Below are 18,872 nucleotides of genomic sequence, written 5' to 3' on the forward strand. Positions count from 1 at the left end.
GGGGGGGCGGGGAAAGGTACCCTCTTACCTTGCTGGTGGGACTGCAAATTGGTGCAGCCAATTTGGAAAGCAGTGTGGAGATTCCTTGGAAATCTGGGAATGCAACCACCATTTGACCCAGCAATCCCTCTCCTCAGACTATACCCAAAGAACTTAAAAACACCATACTACAGGGACACAGCCACATCAATGTTTATAGCAGCACAATTCGCAAGAGCTAAACTGTGGAGTCAACCTAGATGCCCTTCAGTGGATGAATGGATTAAAAAAACAAGTGGCATATATACAAAATGGAACTTTAATCAGCAATAAAAAAGAAAAGAAAACCATGGCATCTGAAGGTGAATAGATGGCATTGGAGAAGATAATGCTAAGTGAAGTTAGCCAATCCCCAAAAAACAAATGCTGAATGTTTTCTCTGACATAAGGAGGCTGACTCATAGGGGGTACATAGGGGGAAAATGGAAGGATTAGATGAATTCTAGATAGGGCAGAGGACTGGGAGGGAAAAGGAGGGGACAAAGGATTAGCAAGGATGGTGGAATGTGAAGGACATCATTATACAATGTACATGTATAAAGACATGAATTGGGTGTCAAAATTCTTTATACACAGAGATGAATAATTGTGGTATATATGTGTAATAAGAATTGTAATGCATTCTGCTGAAATTTCTTTATCCAAAATAAATAAATAAATCGATAAATAGCAGACGGGTTTTCCCAGATGTAAATCCTTTTTTTAAAATTTTTTAAAAATATTTATTTCTTTATTTATTTTTAAGTTTTCAGCGGACATAACATCTTTGTATGTGGTGCTGAGGATCAAACCCAGGCCACACGCATGCCAGGCGAGCAGGCTACTGCTTGAGACACATCCCCAGCCCAGATGTAAATCCTTTTATGTCTTTGAATAAAACTGTCAAAATTAAGTACTGCCCAACATGGCTTATCCACAGGATTTTCTGCAGTATTTTTTTTTTAAATACAACTGAACAAAACTAAAACATCTGAACCCTTGGTATTTCTTACTTGCATAGGATTTATTCATTTTGGTATGAATCTTTCCAAAAGAATCTTTCTAGTACTCAGAATAAACTGCAAAAATTAAAAGATTTCCCACATTTTTAACATTCATAGGGATTCTTTCCATGAGAATTTTCATAAAAGAGAAGAAAAATAGGTCTAGAACATGAAGCTGATAGAGTATAGCAAATCATCCCCATTCAGAGTGTTTGTTCTCTAGTGAGGGAAATGGCTTTGAAGACAACAGGGCAAATGGAATGATTTACCATATTTTTTTCATATTTAAACAGTTATTCAGCCAGATGTGGTGATGTATGCCTTTAATCCCAGAGACTTGGGAGGCTTAGGCTGAAGGATCACAAGTTTGAGGCCAGCCTCAGCATTTTAGAACAACCCTAAGGAACTCAGCAAGTCTCTGTCTCAAAATTAAAAATATAAAAAAGATTGAGGATGTGTCTCAGTGGTAGCGGGCCACCAGACCAAATCTGCAGTACAATCCCCAGTACAATATTCAGCACAGTGAGCAGTGTGTTTGAAGGGGACAAGACATATTGATCCACCACATTTCACATTTAAAGAATTTCTCTCCAGTAAACTTCCAACATGTTGATGAGAAGAACAGTAATAAGAGAAGACTTTGCCAATTGTTTTCATCAGTACAATTTCTTTGCAATATGAGTTTGTTCATGTAAGTGAAGCTGATGGTATATAACCAAGGTTTTTCCCCATTGTTGACATTCATAGGGCTTCTCTCCAGTATGAGTTCGTTCATGTGAGCAAAGATGAGAGGACTGAGTGAAGGCTTTGCCACACTGCTTTCATTGATAGGGTTTCTCTTGAGTGTGAGTCCCTTCATGTCTGTGAAAGAAAAACCAAGAAAAAGACTTTTCCACATTGTTGGTATTCATTAGGCTTCTCTTCTGCATGAATACTTCCATGTATGTGAGGTTCACTGGATGTGTCAAGGGGTTCTCCACATTGTTGATATTCATAAGTCTTCTCTTCAGTATGCGTTTTTTCATGTCTGTGACGATGATGGGATTGAGCGAAGGCTTTGCCACACTGCTTACATTCATAGGGCTTCTCTCCAGTATGTGTTCTTCCATGAGTCTTAAGGTGACTGGATGTAGCAAAGGCTTTTCCACATTGTTGACATTCATAGGGCTTCTCTCCTCTATGAGTTCGTTCATGTCTGTGAAGCTGAGAAGATTCAGCAAAGGCTTTGCCACACTGTTTACATTCATAGGGCTTCCCTCCAGTATGAGTTTGTTCATGTTTGTGAAGCTGAGAAGATCTAGCGAAGGCTTTTCCACACTGCTTACACTCATAGGGCTTCTCTCCAGTATGTGTTCTTCCATGACTCTTAAGGTGACTGGATGTAGCAAAGCCTTTTCCACATTGTTGACATTCATAGGGCTTCTCTCCCCTATGAGTTCGTTCATGTCTGTGAAGCTGAGAAGATTCAGCAAAGGCTTTGCCACACTGTTTACATTCATAGGGCTTCCCTCCAGTATGAGTTTGTTCATGTTTGTGAAGCTGAGAAGATCTAGCAAAGGCTTTTCCACACTGCTTACACTCATAGGGCTTCACTCCAGAATGTGTTTGTTCATGTATGTGAAGGTGAGAGGCAGTACTGTAGACTTTTCCACATTGTTGACATTGATAGGGCTTTTCTCCACTATGACTCCGTTCATGTCTGCGGAGGGCAAAAGAAAGTTGGCATTCATTGGGATTCTCTCCGGTATGGATTTGTTCATGTATCTGAAGGTAAGACAAAGTAGTGCAGGCTTTGCCACATTGTTGACATTCATAGGGTTTCTCTCTAGTATGTGTTCTTTCATGTCTGTGAAGTTTAGAGGACTCAGAGAAGGCTTTGCCACATTGTTGACATTCATAGGATTTCTCGCTAGTATGTGTTCTTTCATGTCTGTGAAGTATAGACGAGAGAGTGAAGGCTTTCCCACACTGCTTACATTCATAGGGCTTCTCCCCAGTATGAATCCGCTCATGTATCTGAAGGTAAGAAGAAGTACTGAATGCTTTGCCACATTGTTGACATTCATAGGGTTTCTCTCCAGTATGTGTTCTTTCATGTCTGTGAAGTTTAGAGGAGTCAGTGAAGGCTTTGCCACATTGTTGACATTCATAGGGCTTCTCCCCAGTATGAGTTTTTTCATGTCTGTGAAGTTTAGAGGACTTAGTGAAGGCTTTGCCACACTGCTTACATTCATAGGGCTTCTCTCCAGTATGCGTTCGTTCATGTCTGTGAAGGTTAAAAGAAGTAGTGAAGACTTTTCCACATTGTTGACATTCATAGGGTTTCTTTTTCATATGAGTTTTTTTATGTGAGTGAAGGCTAGACGACAGAGCAAAAGCTTTGCCACACTGCTTACATTCATAAGGCTTCTCTCCAGTATGCGTCCATTCATGTCGGTGAAGGGAAAAAGAAGTAGTGAAGACTTTTCCACATTGTTGGCATTCATTGGGCTTCTCTCCAGCATGGATTTGTTCATGTATCTGAAGGTAAGATGAAGTACTGTAGGCTTTTCCACATTGTTGACATTGATAGGGCTTCTCTCCAGTATGCATTCGTTCATGTCTGTGAAGGGAAGAAGAAGTAGTGAAGACTTTTCCACATTGTTGGCATTCATTGGGCTTCTCTCCAGTATGGATTTGTTCATGTATCTGAAGGTAAGACAAAGTAGTGAAGGCTTTCCCACATTGTTGACATTGATAGGGTTTCTTTTTCATATGTGTTCTTTCATGTCTGTGAAGTATAGAGGAGTTAGTGAAGGCTTTGCCACACTGCTTACATTCATAGGGCTTCTCCCCAGTATGAGTCCGCTCATGTATCTGAAGGTAGGAAGAAGTACTGAAGGCTTTCCCACATTGTTGACATTCATAGGGCTTCTCCCCAGTATGAGTTTTTTCATGTGAGTGAAGGCAATTGGACCGAGTGAAAGCTTTGCCACACTGCTCACATTCAAAGGGCTTCTCTCCAGTATGCATCAGTTCATGTCTGTGAAGGGAAAAAGTAGTAGTGAAGACTTTTCCACATTGTGGGCATTCATTAGAATTCTCTCCATTATGGATTTGTTCATGTCTCTGAAGGTAAGACAAAGTAGGGCAGGCTTTCCCACATTGTTGACATTCATAGGGTTTCTTTTTCATATGAGTTTTTTTATGTGAGTGAAGGTTAGACGATTGAGCAAAAGCTTTGCCACACTGCTTACATTCATAGGGCTTCTCTCCAGTATGTGTCCGTTCATGTCTGTGAAGGGAAGAAGAAGTAGTGAAGACTTTCCCACATTGTTGGCATTCATTGGGCTTCTCTCCAGCATGGATTTGTTCATGTATCTGAAGGTAAGATGAAGTACTGTAGGCTTTTCCACATTGTTGACATTGATAGGGCTTCTCTCCAGTATGCGTTCGTTCATGTCTGTCAAGGGATAAAGAAGTAGTGAAGACTTTCCCACATTGTTGGCATTCATTGGTCCTCTCGCCAGTATGGATTTGTTCATGTATCTGAAGGTAAGATGAAGTAGTGTAGGCTTTTCCACATTGTTGACTATCATAGGGTTTCTCTCTAGTATGTTTTCTCTGATGTATTCTAAATAAACTTCGGTAAGCAAAGTCTTTCCCACATACGTTGCATTTAAAAAGTACTTTCCCAGTGTGCGTGATCACGTGACTGTGAAGACTTTTAGGTGAAACCAAGGTTTTACCACCTTCTTTACACTCACGGGAATTCTCTCCAGAATGAGTTCTTTCATGTTTTCTAAATAAAGTCGGGGAATGAAAGGCTTTCCCACATACCTCACATTGAAAAGCTTTACCTCCCCTATGTGTTCTTGTGTGTCTTTGAACATCTGTGGGAGAAGATGAAGCTTCATCACATTGTTGATATTCATCAGGTTGCCACCCAGTATGAGAATCTGCATGCCTTTCAATGTCATTGGAACAACTGATGACTTTCCCACATACTGTACTTTCATAGGGTCCATCTCCAGTTTGTGTTAACATTTGTGTGTGAACACTTTCGGGAGAAACCATAGATTTCCTGTATAATTTCAATTCACATGGCTTCTCTTCACATTCTTCATTCTTGTAGTATTCGGGTCCATAGTGAGATGTGATCTGCCTATGAAGGAATGAAGGGCATATGAAGTCTTTGGCACACATAATGCAGTCACATGAATTTACTCTATTAAAATTTTTCTTTGCTTAAGAATTGGTATCTCATGACTAGCACATTATTAATACTTGATTAATTCATGATGTTGTATTTATTTAAGATCCTAGGTTAACGTTACTTCCAACATGAGGTAAAGCCTAGGTTTTTCAAACTTGTTCAAATTGCCAGAAAATAAAGAGATTGAGAGGAAACAATGCTTTGCAACACAGCTTGCCTATGGTCATTATCCAAATAGTTATATTCACATACACAATTTCATAATACTTTTTGCATGTCAAGCAATTTGAATAGACTTAATATCTTTATATATATATACACAAATTTATTTCAGTTGACAGTAGACTTTATTAATTTAAATATGGTGCTGAGAAGAGAACCCAGTGCCTCAAGCATGCAAGGCAAGCTCTCTACCACTGAGCCACAACCCCAGTCCCAGTGAAGTATATATTTCTGGTAAAAAATCTTATAAGAATAAATACATTTGAAGTTGTGCAAATTTCTTGCATTGGGTTTAAAAATTATATGACATCCCCAGATTCCCTCAAGGATTCCTCTTGTCAGTACAATTACCTTAGATTGCTCCCAAAATTTTTGATCTGATTTTCAATGTTCTTCTCATCACATTTGTTTCCTAAAATGCCAAACCAAAACATTATAAATTTCTAGGAGCTAGAAATGTTTTCCAAATTCATGGTGCATTTTATGCTACAATAATTCACCAACTGATTGTCTTTTCATGTTCTACATAAATAAAAAAATAAATAAAATAAACACAAATTCTCTAATTAAGTAAATGCACAAATTATTACCTATAGATGCCAGGTTTCTGAGGACTTCCAGCATCACATCTCTGTAAAGGTTCTTCTGGGAAGCATCCAGCAAATCCCACTCCTCCTGCATGAAGTTCACAGCCACATCCTCAAAGGTTACTGAGATCTAAAATATCCCACAAATGTGTAGTGGAGGCCAAGAGAGATTTGACAGCATGAGAAATCTATACTCAACATGCATGATGTTCACATGATTCCCTGGCCTCTCGATTAATTCCACAATTTGGTCATTGAAATCTCCAGTGCATTGAATTCTTCACAGCCACTCCAACACTAGATTTGGGCCCACACAAGGTAAACAGTAGAGTGTTGTACACCCTTCCTTTGGTGAGTTCACAGGAAGTAAGAGGGGCTCCCGGGTCACCCTTATCTTATTTGTTGATTACATCTCTATCACCTTCTTACCAACATCCTGTGCAGTAGAGAGCTAATATTAGCACCCTCCTTATTACTTACCCTTAGAAAAGAAAGCTGACTGAGTAGGAAATTGCTGGGATCACAAAACTCAGCATTTGAGAGATCCTGCCAACCACAGTGGCTCACTGGGCCTACACAGTTAATATAGACAACATGGTATTTACTGATCTCCTGTTTCCTTCTGAAAGTCAATTGTTCCATCCTTAAAGAAATGCCTAGAATCAACCCCAACCCACACCCTCAGAGTATGGAGTCACTAAAGAGTTTCCATCATAGACAACAGTTAGACAATCTTCCACACCGGTTGTTACAATGTGTTCACTGGGGACTGAGCTCAACTTGGGTGATTACACTGAGGACAACTAGAAGTTTGCAGGTGCTTTACTCCAGAACAAACTTACCCAATTAGTAATCAAGGACAATGATTAATAAACACAACAATATAATAATTTCTGGTGGTTAATGTCAAAGCAGAATGGGGTGTGTGGAAAGATGGCATGTGTCTCAGAAAGAACTCGATGACCCCAAGATGTTACCTTGTCCAAACAACAGCCTTACAAAATTATATCGGTTTGAAAAATAGTTTTCTTAACAGCAGAAAATCCATTCCCAAACCTCATGGCAACCATGAATGTCCAATGATTCTCAAACTCTTCTGAACGGCAGAAGTCTCACTCAGATCATCTACAGTCATGAGACACATACCACCGTTCTGCTCAAGGACACTTTGATCAAGATAGGCCACATGAACAATGGTGGTCTGTCATGAAAGAGATTCCTCCTTCCTGTAGCACAGCTGGTACAAGGAAACCTCAGGCACAAGCACTTCCAGGGTGTATTAAAGCAGAGGGTTGAAGCCCAGAATCCTCAACTATCCCACACTGACTGCTTGTGAAACAGGCCACATCATGTGGGTCTCTAAGCAGGCTATGATTTCTGCACAGCATGGAACAGCCCAAAGGACCACTTACCAAAACACGACCCTGCCACTCACAAAGAACCATGCTCAAGGACATAAGACACATGACATTTGAAGCAGGACAGCATCAACAGAGGTTAATAGGAGCCTGAGAGAAAGCCTTTAGTGGGCTGTCCTTCATTCCATGGACAAAGTATGAGTGACAGCAGGTGTCTTGGAGACAGATCACAATGATGGTCCAGGCAAACTGAAATCTAAGTGGCAAAGGGTACTTCATCCATCTATCCTACAGACAAATATCATTTATTATACATTTAACTGTGAAAGACTAAAACACTTTTCAAAATTTTAAAAAATATATAATTACTACCCCCCCCCAGAAAAAAGAAAGTCAAGGCTTTGACAACTCAAACAGGCTTCCAGGAGACACTGAAGACCTGCCACCAATTTTCTACTGTTATTTCCAGACAACAGAAGTTGAGTTAAAACTTCCTAATTCTTTCTTTTTATATTTATTTTTTTACTTGCAGTTGAACACAATAGCTTTATCCCATTTATTTATGTGGTGCTGAGGATTGAACCCAGGACCTTGCACATGCTAGGCAAGTTCTCGACCACTGAGCCATAACCCCAACCCACCTTCTAATTCTTTATATGGCATATTTTAACATATTATCAAAATTAAATAGATAAAGAAAAATATTAAATAGAAAAGAAAACTATGAAAGACTCTCATGATCATGAATGCAAAATTCCTCAACCAATACTTTACTGAATCCAAAAATAAATAAAAAGAATTATAAACACAGCCAAGAGGAAATTATTATAGCTCTGTAAGACTGATGCCAAATTTGAAACTCAGTTAACATTTTCCAGGGACCAGCATACTACTGTGGGAAGTCAAGCCCAGTGGCCCAGATCCACTCACATCGGCCTCTGCAGGGCCCAATTCAGAATTAAAAAAACAATTAACATTATCCATCACAACAAAAAGCTAAATAATAAATATTGATTATATCAATAGTTAAAAAAAATCAAGAAAAATGAAAAAACACACAAACTCAAAAAAACACAATGTCTTCATAGAGAGACAGCATGATCCTCTATGCTACTGGAATCCACTGAAGAATCATGAAAAACAATGATGTGACATCAGTGTTGTCATGTTCATAAACAGGAAAATTTTTATATTATTGACAGCAGGAAGCTGGGCATGGAGGCCATGCCTGTGGTCCTTGACAATCAGGGGGCCGAGGCAGGATGATCCCAGGTTTGAGTCCAGCCTGGGCAATGTAGCAAGACTCTGTTTCTAAACAAAAAATTAAAAGTTTTGGGAATGTAGCTCAATGGTAGAGCAGCCCTGAGTCCAACACCCAGCACCAAAATGAAAAGAAAAACAAGCACACACCACTTATACAGAACCAATAAAAGAGAAATACTCATATATAAATCTAACAAAAATCTGTATGACAAAAACTGCTAACTTCTAATAAAAATATCAGAGACATGGAAAATATTTGGAGATACTTTTATGTTCACAGATGGGAAGCCTCAGTTACCATCAATTCTTACCAATTTTATTTATGGATTCAATATAATCCCAATAAAAAATATTTTAAGTTATGTTTTCAGTTACAAAAGATCCAGAACAACCAACACAGTAATGAACACTCAGTTCACAGGATGAACACTACCTGAGGTTAACAGCTACTAAAAATTTAAAATCATCAAGACACAGTGGTATTTGGCACAGTGTAAAAATATTCAACTGATCTTTGACAAAGGAGCAAAAGAAAATCAATGGAAAATATAGTCTCTTGGACAATGTTGCCAAAGCACTGGACATGAATTAACATGTAGAGAAAGAAAACATTCTCATTTCACAAATGTCACAGAGCTCCCAGTGGAGCCTCAGTCTCAAAGTAGGACACACAGCTGGGGCTGTAGCTCTAGCAAAGGACCTGCCTGGCACATAGGAGGCCCAGAGTTCACGTGTCGGCAGCAAAAAATTACCTATACATTGTAGTACCTAATGCAAAACTCCAAACTTCACTAAAATAACAAAGAAGTACTTACAGAGAAATCTGGGCTGGCATGACAGCTTCATATGCAACATCAAACACATGATCTGTGAGTGAAAAACTTGTAAATAGAACTTGATCAAAACGAAGTTTGTGTTTTTCAAAAGATGCCCTTGAGAGAATGAGAAGACATGCTGGAGAACTGGACAAAATGTTGTCACAACACATAGTGACACTGGGTTGGTATACAACATACATGAAGAATACTCAGTAAAAAATAAGCAACCAACTTGGAAGTGGGAAAAAGATTTGGAAAGACACTCAATAAATAGGCACAGTTAACACATGTGTGAGAAGATGTTCACCTGCATATAATTAGGAAACTTCAAAATGAACAATGAGGTGTGACCTGATACTCAACTGGAGTGGTGAAATGCCAAACACCAAAAGCTCCAAAAGACAGTGAAAACATGAATCAGCAAGCACCCTTCCCTTGCTCATGTGAATGGAGAGAAGAACACTGTCTCTGGAAGACAGTCACGCTCTTACAAAATAAACATGGTGCACTCTACAATTAATTCACCACACTCCCGGGTGTCTATGCAAATGAGGTGAAAATTATGCACAGAAAACTTCTCAGCAGTGACTACAGTAGCCATATCCAGAACTGCCCAAAGCTAGAAGCAAGGAAGATGCACCTTTCAATGCTGAATGGACGAGCTGCAGTTTACCCACACCAAAGAACATCACCCAGAAAGTGAGCTCTGCAGCCTGCAAAGATACAGCACCCTTAAAGGCAGACTGGTAAGTGAGAGAAGCCAGTCTGAAAGGCCAAGTGCAGTAAGATTCCAAGTCAAGAACATTCCAGAAGAGACAACATTAAAGATGCACTGAAACTCTTCTGTATGACATTATTATGTAGAGTATGTGACACACAAAATCACACCACACAGAGGAGGAACCCTAAGGTAAAGGATGGATTTCAGCTGATGATAAAGTGTTGCTTCATCCACTCTCTTAATCAAATGTAGGATACTGATTCAGTAACTAACAAGCATCCAACATCAATGCAAAATATTGAGAACAGTGTAGAGAAGGGTGTTTGATACTATATGTAATGGCTCATTAGAATTGTCAACCACATTGGATTAAGAGATACCTGTGATTAAGAGGCCTCTGGGTGTGTCCGTGAGGGTGTGTCTACAAATGATTGGCATGTGGAACAGAGAACCAAACTAGAGAACCTCCTTAGGTATAGGCAGCACCATCCAATAGGACGGTGTCTTAGGTGGAACAAAAGTTGGAAGAAGAAGGAAGCAGCAGCAGAGAAAGCCCCTTTCTTCTCCAATGGCTGCTGCAATGGCCTGAGGATATCACACTCTGCCTTCTTCACTCTCCCAAAGTGGACTCTGCCTGTGATTCTCCAGGGAGTTTCCAGAACCTTTGGTCTGACTAGGGCAGCACCAGTGATCCCTCTTGTTCTGAGGCTTCAGCCTCTTGGACTCTGCAGCTACTACTTCTCAAGCTCTCCAGCTGCAGATGGCCACTGTGGACATCCAGCTTCAGGTCAAGTAGGCCAATCTAATACGTCCCCTTTTATAATCACACTTCGTGTTGATGCTGTTCCTGTAGAAATCATTGACTAACAAACTATAAGTCTAAAATTGCTCTGAAAAACAAAATTGATTTAATAAGGAAGTGAATGAACTACCATGCCATAAACTTTAACAAATATAAACATAAGAAACAATATTACATGATGAATACCTTTCCTAAATAATAATGCAAAAAATAAAGCAAAGAAGAAAAGTCATAGTTACAAATTTCAAAACTATGGACGAAAGCAACAAAACTGATTTCCAATACTATTTCCATCTGGAACGAAACTGGATGATAAAACTTTTTTTTTTAATATATATTAATTCTTTAGTTCTAGGTGGGCACAATTTTTTTTATATAATATTTATGTGGTGCTGAGGATCGAACTCAAGGCCTCACACATGTTAGGTGAGCTCTTTTTCTCTGAGCCACAATCCCAACCACAGGATGATAAAGCTTTAAAAGGTATTCCAACTGCTGGTGTGGTGGTGTGCACCTGTAATTTCAGCCACTAGGGAGGTCAAGGCATGGAACTGCCAAGTTGGAGGCTTTCTCAGCAATTTAGCAAGACATCCAGAAATTTTGTGAAACTTGGTCTTCATCAACAATAAATGGGGGGACTGGGATTGCAGCTGAGTGGCAGAGCACTTGCTAGCATGTATGAGGCACTGGGTATGATCCTTAGCACCACAGATAAATTAACAAAAATAAGGTATTCTGCCCCTCTACAACTATACAAAATAAAAATAAAAATAAATAGGTAAATAATAAATAGGAAAGGCTGAGGACATGCTCAGTGGTCAAGTGCCTCTAGGTTTATTACCCAGTAAAACACCTGTCCACCTCCAAAATGCTGCTCACACATTGAAATTCACTTTTTTGAGGACAACATAAGCATGAGCAAGTCCCTGGCTTCAATCCCAGCACTCAATACATCAGCAAATAAGTAAACCCAAGTCTACAATACTAATTTTCTTGGGGTGGAGAGTAGCTCAGTAGTAAGAACTTGATAGCTCTCGGTTCAGTCCTCAACAGTCCATGTATATACACACACACAAACACACACACACACACACACACACACACACAAAAAAAAAAAAAACCCTGAAAATAAATGTAATGAGTGATAAAAAAGATTATAATACAAAAGATACACAATGAGAGGCAACAAAAATCAATGAAAAGACAACACACTTTCTTACAAAGGAGACTGAACTTGCCCATGATCTACACTCTTTGAAAAAACAAAGAGCATTTCAGTAAATTATGTGAAATTCAGGGCATGGATTATTGTGTTTTATGGGGTGAAATTAGAAAAACTATATCTAAAATGAACATAGTACACTGTATCTAAGACCAGTGAAATTATTGTACAGGACAGAGAGAGTAGAGAGAGCATTTATGTTACTCCCAAGTTTCATAAGCTAAAAGGCCTGTTCCCAAATGGGTAACCCTAGGAGGAGGTAATTAGGAGGGAAGAGGAATCAGGTGACATGGTGAGAGTGCTTGTGAGAAGATCAGCACCCTCACTTAGACATATATATCTCTCCTTTTCAGAAAACAGGTGTCATTTATTATTTCACTGATAAAGTATTCAGTGATTTTTAAATGATCACAGTTGGGTATTTTAGGTATTGCCAAAATTGTCCTTAAAACTTCCAATGAAGATGGGTGTGATGGCGCACATCTGTAACATCAGTGGTTCAGGGGTCAGAGGCCCAAGGTGATGTAGCAAGACCCTGACTCAAAAGGAAGAATCTAAAAGGGGCCAGGGATGTGGCTCAGTGGCTAAGCACCTCTGGGTTCCATTGCTGATACCAAAAACGACACAGCTAACATGAACCTGCCAAGTCCAGACAACAACAGTAACAACAAACTGTCATTCCTGTCAAATTCATCAGTTTGTCAACGACTGTAACTAATTTACATAAAATCAAATTCATAAATTTATCCACCACAATTTTTGTAGAAATGGATTCATTTCCTGAAGCAATAATGGTAGACAGAGTTTCTCTGTATCTTAAGTGGCATTCTGGAATCTAGGGCATGGATTTCAATTGGAAATCATGGAAAAGAGAAGATCAAATCTCCCCAATTTTCTATGCATACTCAGGGGTAGCAAAAGATAAATTAGATGTGTTTTTGTTGTTGTTGTTGTTTGTTTGTTTGTTTTTCTGTTCTGTTCTTTTTCTTTGGTTTGGGATCAGAGATTAAACCCAGAGGAACTTTACTGATGAGTCACAACCCCAGACATAAGGTCTGGCTAAGTCGCTAAGGCTGTACTCAAGTTTACAATCCTACTGCCTCAGCTTCTGGAACAGCAAGGATCACAGGTGTGCACCACTGTACCTGGCTGTAATTGTTTTCACAATGGAAATGTAACTAGACTTTTTAAATTCCACTTCTTTCTTGCCTATTTGATAATAGTCCATCCCATTTTGCTCTGAAAAAATAGACTTGGGCCTCAAAATGTGAGCACATCATTGAAAAGTGATACACAGAAAGCTTTGGTGCTGAGGGAGCACACATGTGTCAGGCTCAAGGGGCAGGGAAGGTCCCTGACATCTGGGACATGCTCCCTCCTGGTCTTGCTTCCTGAAAGCCTCTAGGATCACCCTCCCAGGGACCTAGACCATGACTCCACTCTATGAGGCTTTTCAGGTTTGCACAGCTCTGCACTGGGGTGGGTGTTGCTTATGCTCTGGGAGAGGTATCGCTCCTTCACACTGTGAGACTGAAAGGGCAGGAATCACTGGTGACCCGGACCCTCAACACCAGCATCCACAGGCTGACTGGCCACCTCTTTCCATGGAATGGGAACAGAGCTTGGGAAAAACAAGGTCCCAAGGAAGTAGCTGTCTAGATGAGGCCTGTTCCAGGAGATTCCTCAGCCCAGAGCCCCCAGCAGCTTCCCTGAGAGGCTGCACCCCACACCTCAGGCTGTCCTCTAGGAGGAACTGACCCAGGGCCTGAAGTTCTGTTCACCCTGCAGGGACCAGGGCAGCTGTGGGCACATTGTGGCAGCTCCAGGAGAGGACAGTGGCTGAGGACATAGGACCCTGTGAGGCGTCCAAAGGGAAGCTCTGCCCAAGAAATCAGACATGGTGTCTACACCTAAGGAAGATAAAGGGAGAAGCACAAGATTTTTACGGCTATGCACTCAAGTTCTCTATACAGTTGCATCTACATCAAAGAACCTTCAGAGTATTTGACTTGGCTAACCAGACCACCATCAGGGTGGAAAGGCAGGGTTCTGTATGGAGAGCAAAAATTATCTTGGGCTATCTTAAGCCCTTTAATAGCCAATTATCTTAATTTCTGTATCAGACCACAATTCTCAAAACTATTAAATTTCTCAGAATATATCACTACCCTTACCAGACATCTAGTCCCCACCATCTACCAAAGTAAGAATGTAATAACAACAGACAGAAGAAACTTCGTTTTTCTTCCTTCCTTTCTTTCTTTCTGCAGCCCACCCATCTGATGATCCTACCAATGCAATTGGTTAATGTAGTGATACACAGTTTCTTTTATAAAAGTTCAAGTAGGCCAAGCACAGGGCCACACAACTGTAATCCCAGTAGCTTTAGAGGATAAGGTAGGAGGACTGCTAAATTCAAATTCAGTCTCAGCAATTTAGTGAGGGCAGAAGGAACTTGATGAGATCATGTCTCAAAATACAATCTAAAAAGGACTGATTGTGGCTCAGTGATTAAGTGCCCCTGGGTTTAATCCTTGTCTTTCAGGGTGGGACACATACATCATTTAGGGTCACTTGAATCCATGTTCCTGAGTATGGTCATTAATATTTAAATCAAAATGAACTATTTTCCATAGCTGGGATTGCCAATGCCTTTAATGTCAACAGCTTGAGAAACTGAAGCAGGAGGGTCAGGACTTACAGGCCAGGCTGGGCAACATAGCCAGACCCCATCTGAAAATCAAATTCAAAGAGTTGGGGATGAAGAACAGAAGAATGAATCAAACACTATTATCCTATGTGCATATATGACTACAGGACTGGTGTGAATCCACATCAAGTACAACCAGAAAAAGGAGCAGTGACACTCTATTTATGTGTACTGTGTGAAAATGCATTATAATGCCATGTATAACTAATAAAAACAAATTTAAGTAAATAAATGATTTATGTCAAATTGGGGCCGGGGGGCTTGGAACATAACCCAAGATTCAATATCCCTAGGTTCTATGTACAAATGCCTTTTTCCTTTTAAAGTATTTATTTTGACCAAACACAGGGAACTGTTAAGTGATTATTCTTTCCTCTCAAGTATAATAATCACAAATAGAAAACAAATGCTTTCAAAAGTATTCTTCTGCCGAAGTCTGGCTGGGCACACAATCTCGAGACACCACACAGCTTGTAGATTCAAACAGCAACTCTTTATTCCCGAACTCGCACCAGCCATCTACAATCACGTTCTGGGGAAATCCACATTCTCTGCCCAAATCCACATCCACTGGGCTTCTGTCTCCCAAAAAATACTGTCTGACACAGGCCTTGTTAGAATGGCCTTAGGCCTGAGCCTAAGCAACTCCATTTTAAAAGACCTGCAGTTTCACCAGGCACATCCACAGATCCCTCCAGTAAGGCCTCAAACAAGTTCCTTCCCCTCACCCTGATAAAGAGAGTGAAGCCTCTGGCAGTCTGTCCTTGCCTGATAAGAGGGAAAGGCAAGAAGATCAGGGTGGAGATGATCCCAGGGTAAATGAAGTCACTGAGAAATAGGGTGGTAGCTGATAAGGATTGAAAGCGTGATCAAAAGCCCCCAAATTTAGTATAAACGATAGAGCTGATGAGCAGGAATTCAGCCAACAGAAACAAGGATGCACTCGAGCTGGAGAGTCTGATGAGGACCTGACATCCCATCACTTGGCATCTTTCCTGAGCCTCTGCAAGATCCTCACCATTCTCAAACTCTACTGCCTCATCTGGACCTTGGTGAGAGCTGCACCTCCTCCCTAGGACCCCCTCCTCAATTGGTCCTCTGCTCCACACCAGGAAAAGCTTGCCTTGGTTCCAGACCTGGTCACCGAGGTCTGAGTGAGTGTGCATCTGCTGGACTCAAAGCCTAAGACATAAGATCTTTGAACTTAGCATGCAGAGGGAATGTCATTAGCTTATCATAATTAAGTGTGTTTTCCAGTGCTTAGAATGAATCTAGAATTGTTTGCTGTGAATTAACTAACCTAGAATTGTTGCAGTTAGGGGGATAAACAAGTCAAGATGGCACCTGGCTTTTAGCCAGAGGAAGTAGTGGTTGAGAAGTAAGGCCAGCAAGCCATTAAGATGATAGAGATTCCTTAATGAGTGACTGCTGTGTCTAGATTACGTCAATTAAGTTAAGCTGTGTGTAATCATGAAGATGATGATTCCTTATTGGTTGACTGTTATACCTAGTTTTTGTTAACTGAATACACAGCTTGTTCTTAATTATGTAGATATACCCCTACTGTCCTACAATAAACGGCTCCCACTCCTGCTGCATCCACCTTCACAAGTTCATCTTCACCCCCCAGTTAGTTTGCTGCTTCCAGGCTGTGGCACATTTTGCTGTGAATTGATTATGTCTATGGAAATGCCTAGCATTAAGGATTGTTGTTTTCTTGATTAAGAACCTATACAGTTCAACTGTATTAAGTAATTTGAGTGAATAGAGCATTGAAAGGGGCACAAGTGTGTGGACATTCTTTATTTCTCCCCTTGACTGCATAAGTCACAGTTTTGCCCCCTCCACACAGCCCTGTAATCCCAGGAACTTTGGAGGCTGAAGCAGAAGTGAAGCCAGATTTACAGATAGGTAGTTAGGTAAATTGGGTCTAATATTGTGTAAGATAAATAAAACAGAGGCCCTTATAGAGAATGGAGTCCTGGAAACCAGAGCATCAATTGAAATGTTAATGTCCCCAAGGCCTGAATCTATTCTAAGGAACTGTTAATCATAATCCAAAAGCCACCCCAGGCCTTTCCTGCGCTGATTACTCCTCCAGCCCACCAATCTCCCACCTTTTGGACCTTCCCACCTGCATTCTATCACTGCAACATAATGAGAAACAAAGTGTGGGAAAGCGGAAAGAAGACTTTAGCTATAAAAGAGGGAAGACCTCCCCCTTACAGGGATTCCACCTCTTGGGTCCCCTTCTTCCTGCGGGGAGAAGTCTTTTCTGCTGTCCTTTAATAAACCTTCTACTTTCCACTTGCCTCAGCGTGCTACTCTGGTGTTATACTTCAGCATTCAGGGAAGCAAGGACTCATCACTGGTAAACAGCGGTAACAGAAGGATCACAGGTTGGAGACGAGCTTCCACACCAAGTGGGTGCAGGTCTCAAAATTCAGTAAATGTGGAGGCTGGGGATGTGGCTGATAAAGCTCCCCGAGTTTGGGTCCCCAATTAAAAGAAAAGAACTATTCTCTCCAATATTTCATTAGATGAAAAGTGACAATTAGCGGACGGTGTCCATTTGGACCAAGTGGGAAGAACGAACGTCTGGCCGAGCTGTGAGCTGGAGGGAAGGTGGGGTTTAGAAGGCAGGAGGCGCCTGCAATTTGGGGAACCTACAGCAGCCTCCGGAGGAGCTCCCCTGGGAGAAGGAGGGTGCATTTGTGGCCCTGCTTCCTCCACGTTGGGAAGAGTGGGTCGGGCCACCAGTAGGGAGCAAAGGGGACACCAGGGCCCTGAGCCGCCCTTCCAAACCCAGGGAACCAGGGGACAGGGCCCAGGGCCACCCTCCAGCGGGAACTCTGCCACGCTCAGCAGCTCACCTCAAAAACCCAAAACCCAGCTCACCCCACAAGGCCAAGGGACAGGGCCACGACTCCGCCGCGCTCCCCAGCTCACCCGGGCACCAGGCCCCAAGGCGGGTGGTGACGCATGCCTTCTGCCCTGGTCGCAAACTCACCATTTTTGTCTTCTGTGGTGACCCGGCGTCCTCTCGAGGAACCTCCAGGCACCCAGAACAGGGGGGGGGGGGGGGGTGCACAGGCAAAGCAGAGTCACCTGAGTCCCTGGAGCAGAGAACTCTTGGCTTAAAGGATGAGGACGGGAGTCCCTGAGGAAGAAACGCTCGCGAGATTGCGGAAGCCCGCCCTTCCTCTCCCTCTGCGCACTGATTGGGCAGTTCCCCCAGCATCCGGGATGGACGGCCTCCAGGCCCGCCTCTGCATCGTGATTGACAGCCAGCATCATCCAATCACTGGCTGAAATTGGGTAGAGTGACAGATGCTTGGCCCCAGCCCTTTTCAGGCGGAGCTTCGCGGCTGTGCTGGGAACTAATCCGGGTGGGAAGCCTTGGCTTAGCCTCTGGTGCAGAGGTGACACCTGGCGCTGAGCTAGGCTTCAGCCATAGAGTGCTTTCTGAGCATGGCGAGGCCCTGGGTTTAACCTCAACACAAAAACAAAGCACAGCTTCTCAGGGAGGGTGAGGCTGGAGGAGCCCAAGGTCAGTGAGACCCTCTCTTAAAATAAAAGGAAAAGAGTGGGGATGTAGCTCAGAGGTCCAGGTCAAGCCCCACTGGTGTGTGTGTGTGTGTGTGTGTGTGTGTGTGTGTGTGTGTATATATATATATATATATATATATATATATATATATATATATATATATATATATATATGAAAAAACAATATATATACCTCAGGCAAATTAGAAAGACAGTGTCTCCAAATTATTGAAACACTCTTTAAAGATATCATATATATCCACATATATGTGATATCTACTAGTGAAAACAGTTTGAAAATTATTTTAGCATTTCTCATTACCTCCTGGCCTCTGATCTTTGAGGAGGCAGCCTGAGCTATAAAAGGAAACATTTGGGGTTGGGGCTGTGGCTCAGTGTTCCA

The 18,872-nt window shown here is 41.5% G+C and overlaps 1 protein-coding gene across 1 annotated transcript; it reads right to left on the reverse strand.

Moving 5' to 3' along the window:
* Positions 1-2,515: 2,515 nt before the first annotated feature.
* Positions 2,516-18,015, reverse strand: LOC139703480 (zinc finger protein 709-like). Its single transcript, XM_071606959.1, is given in 5 exon segments — positions 2,516-2,867; positions 2,869-5,166; positions 5,791-5,851; positions 6,030-6,156; positions 17,931-18,015. Coding segments are annotated over 5 exon segments (2,745 nt in total). The 5' UTR covers positions 17,934-18,015; the 3' UTR covers positions 2,516-2,611.
* Positions 18,016-18,872: the final 857 nt, after the last annotated feature.

The sequence above is a fragment of the Marmota flaviventris genome, chromosome Y (genome assembly GCF_047511675.1).
Source record: "Marmota flaviventris isolate mMarFla1 chromosome Y, mMarFla1.hap1, whole genome shotgun sequence".
Lineage (NCBI taxonomy): Eukaryota > Metazoa > Chordata > Mammalia > Rodentia > Sciuridae > Marmota > Marmota flaviventris.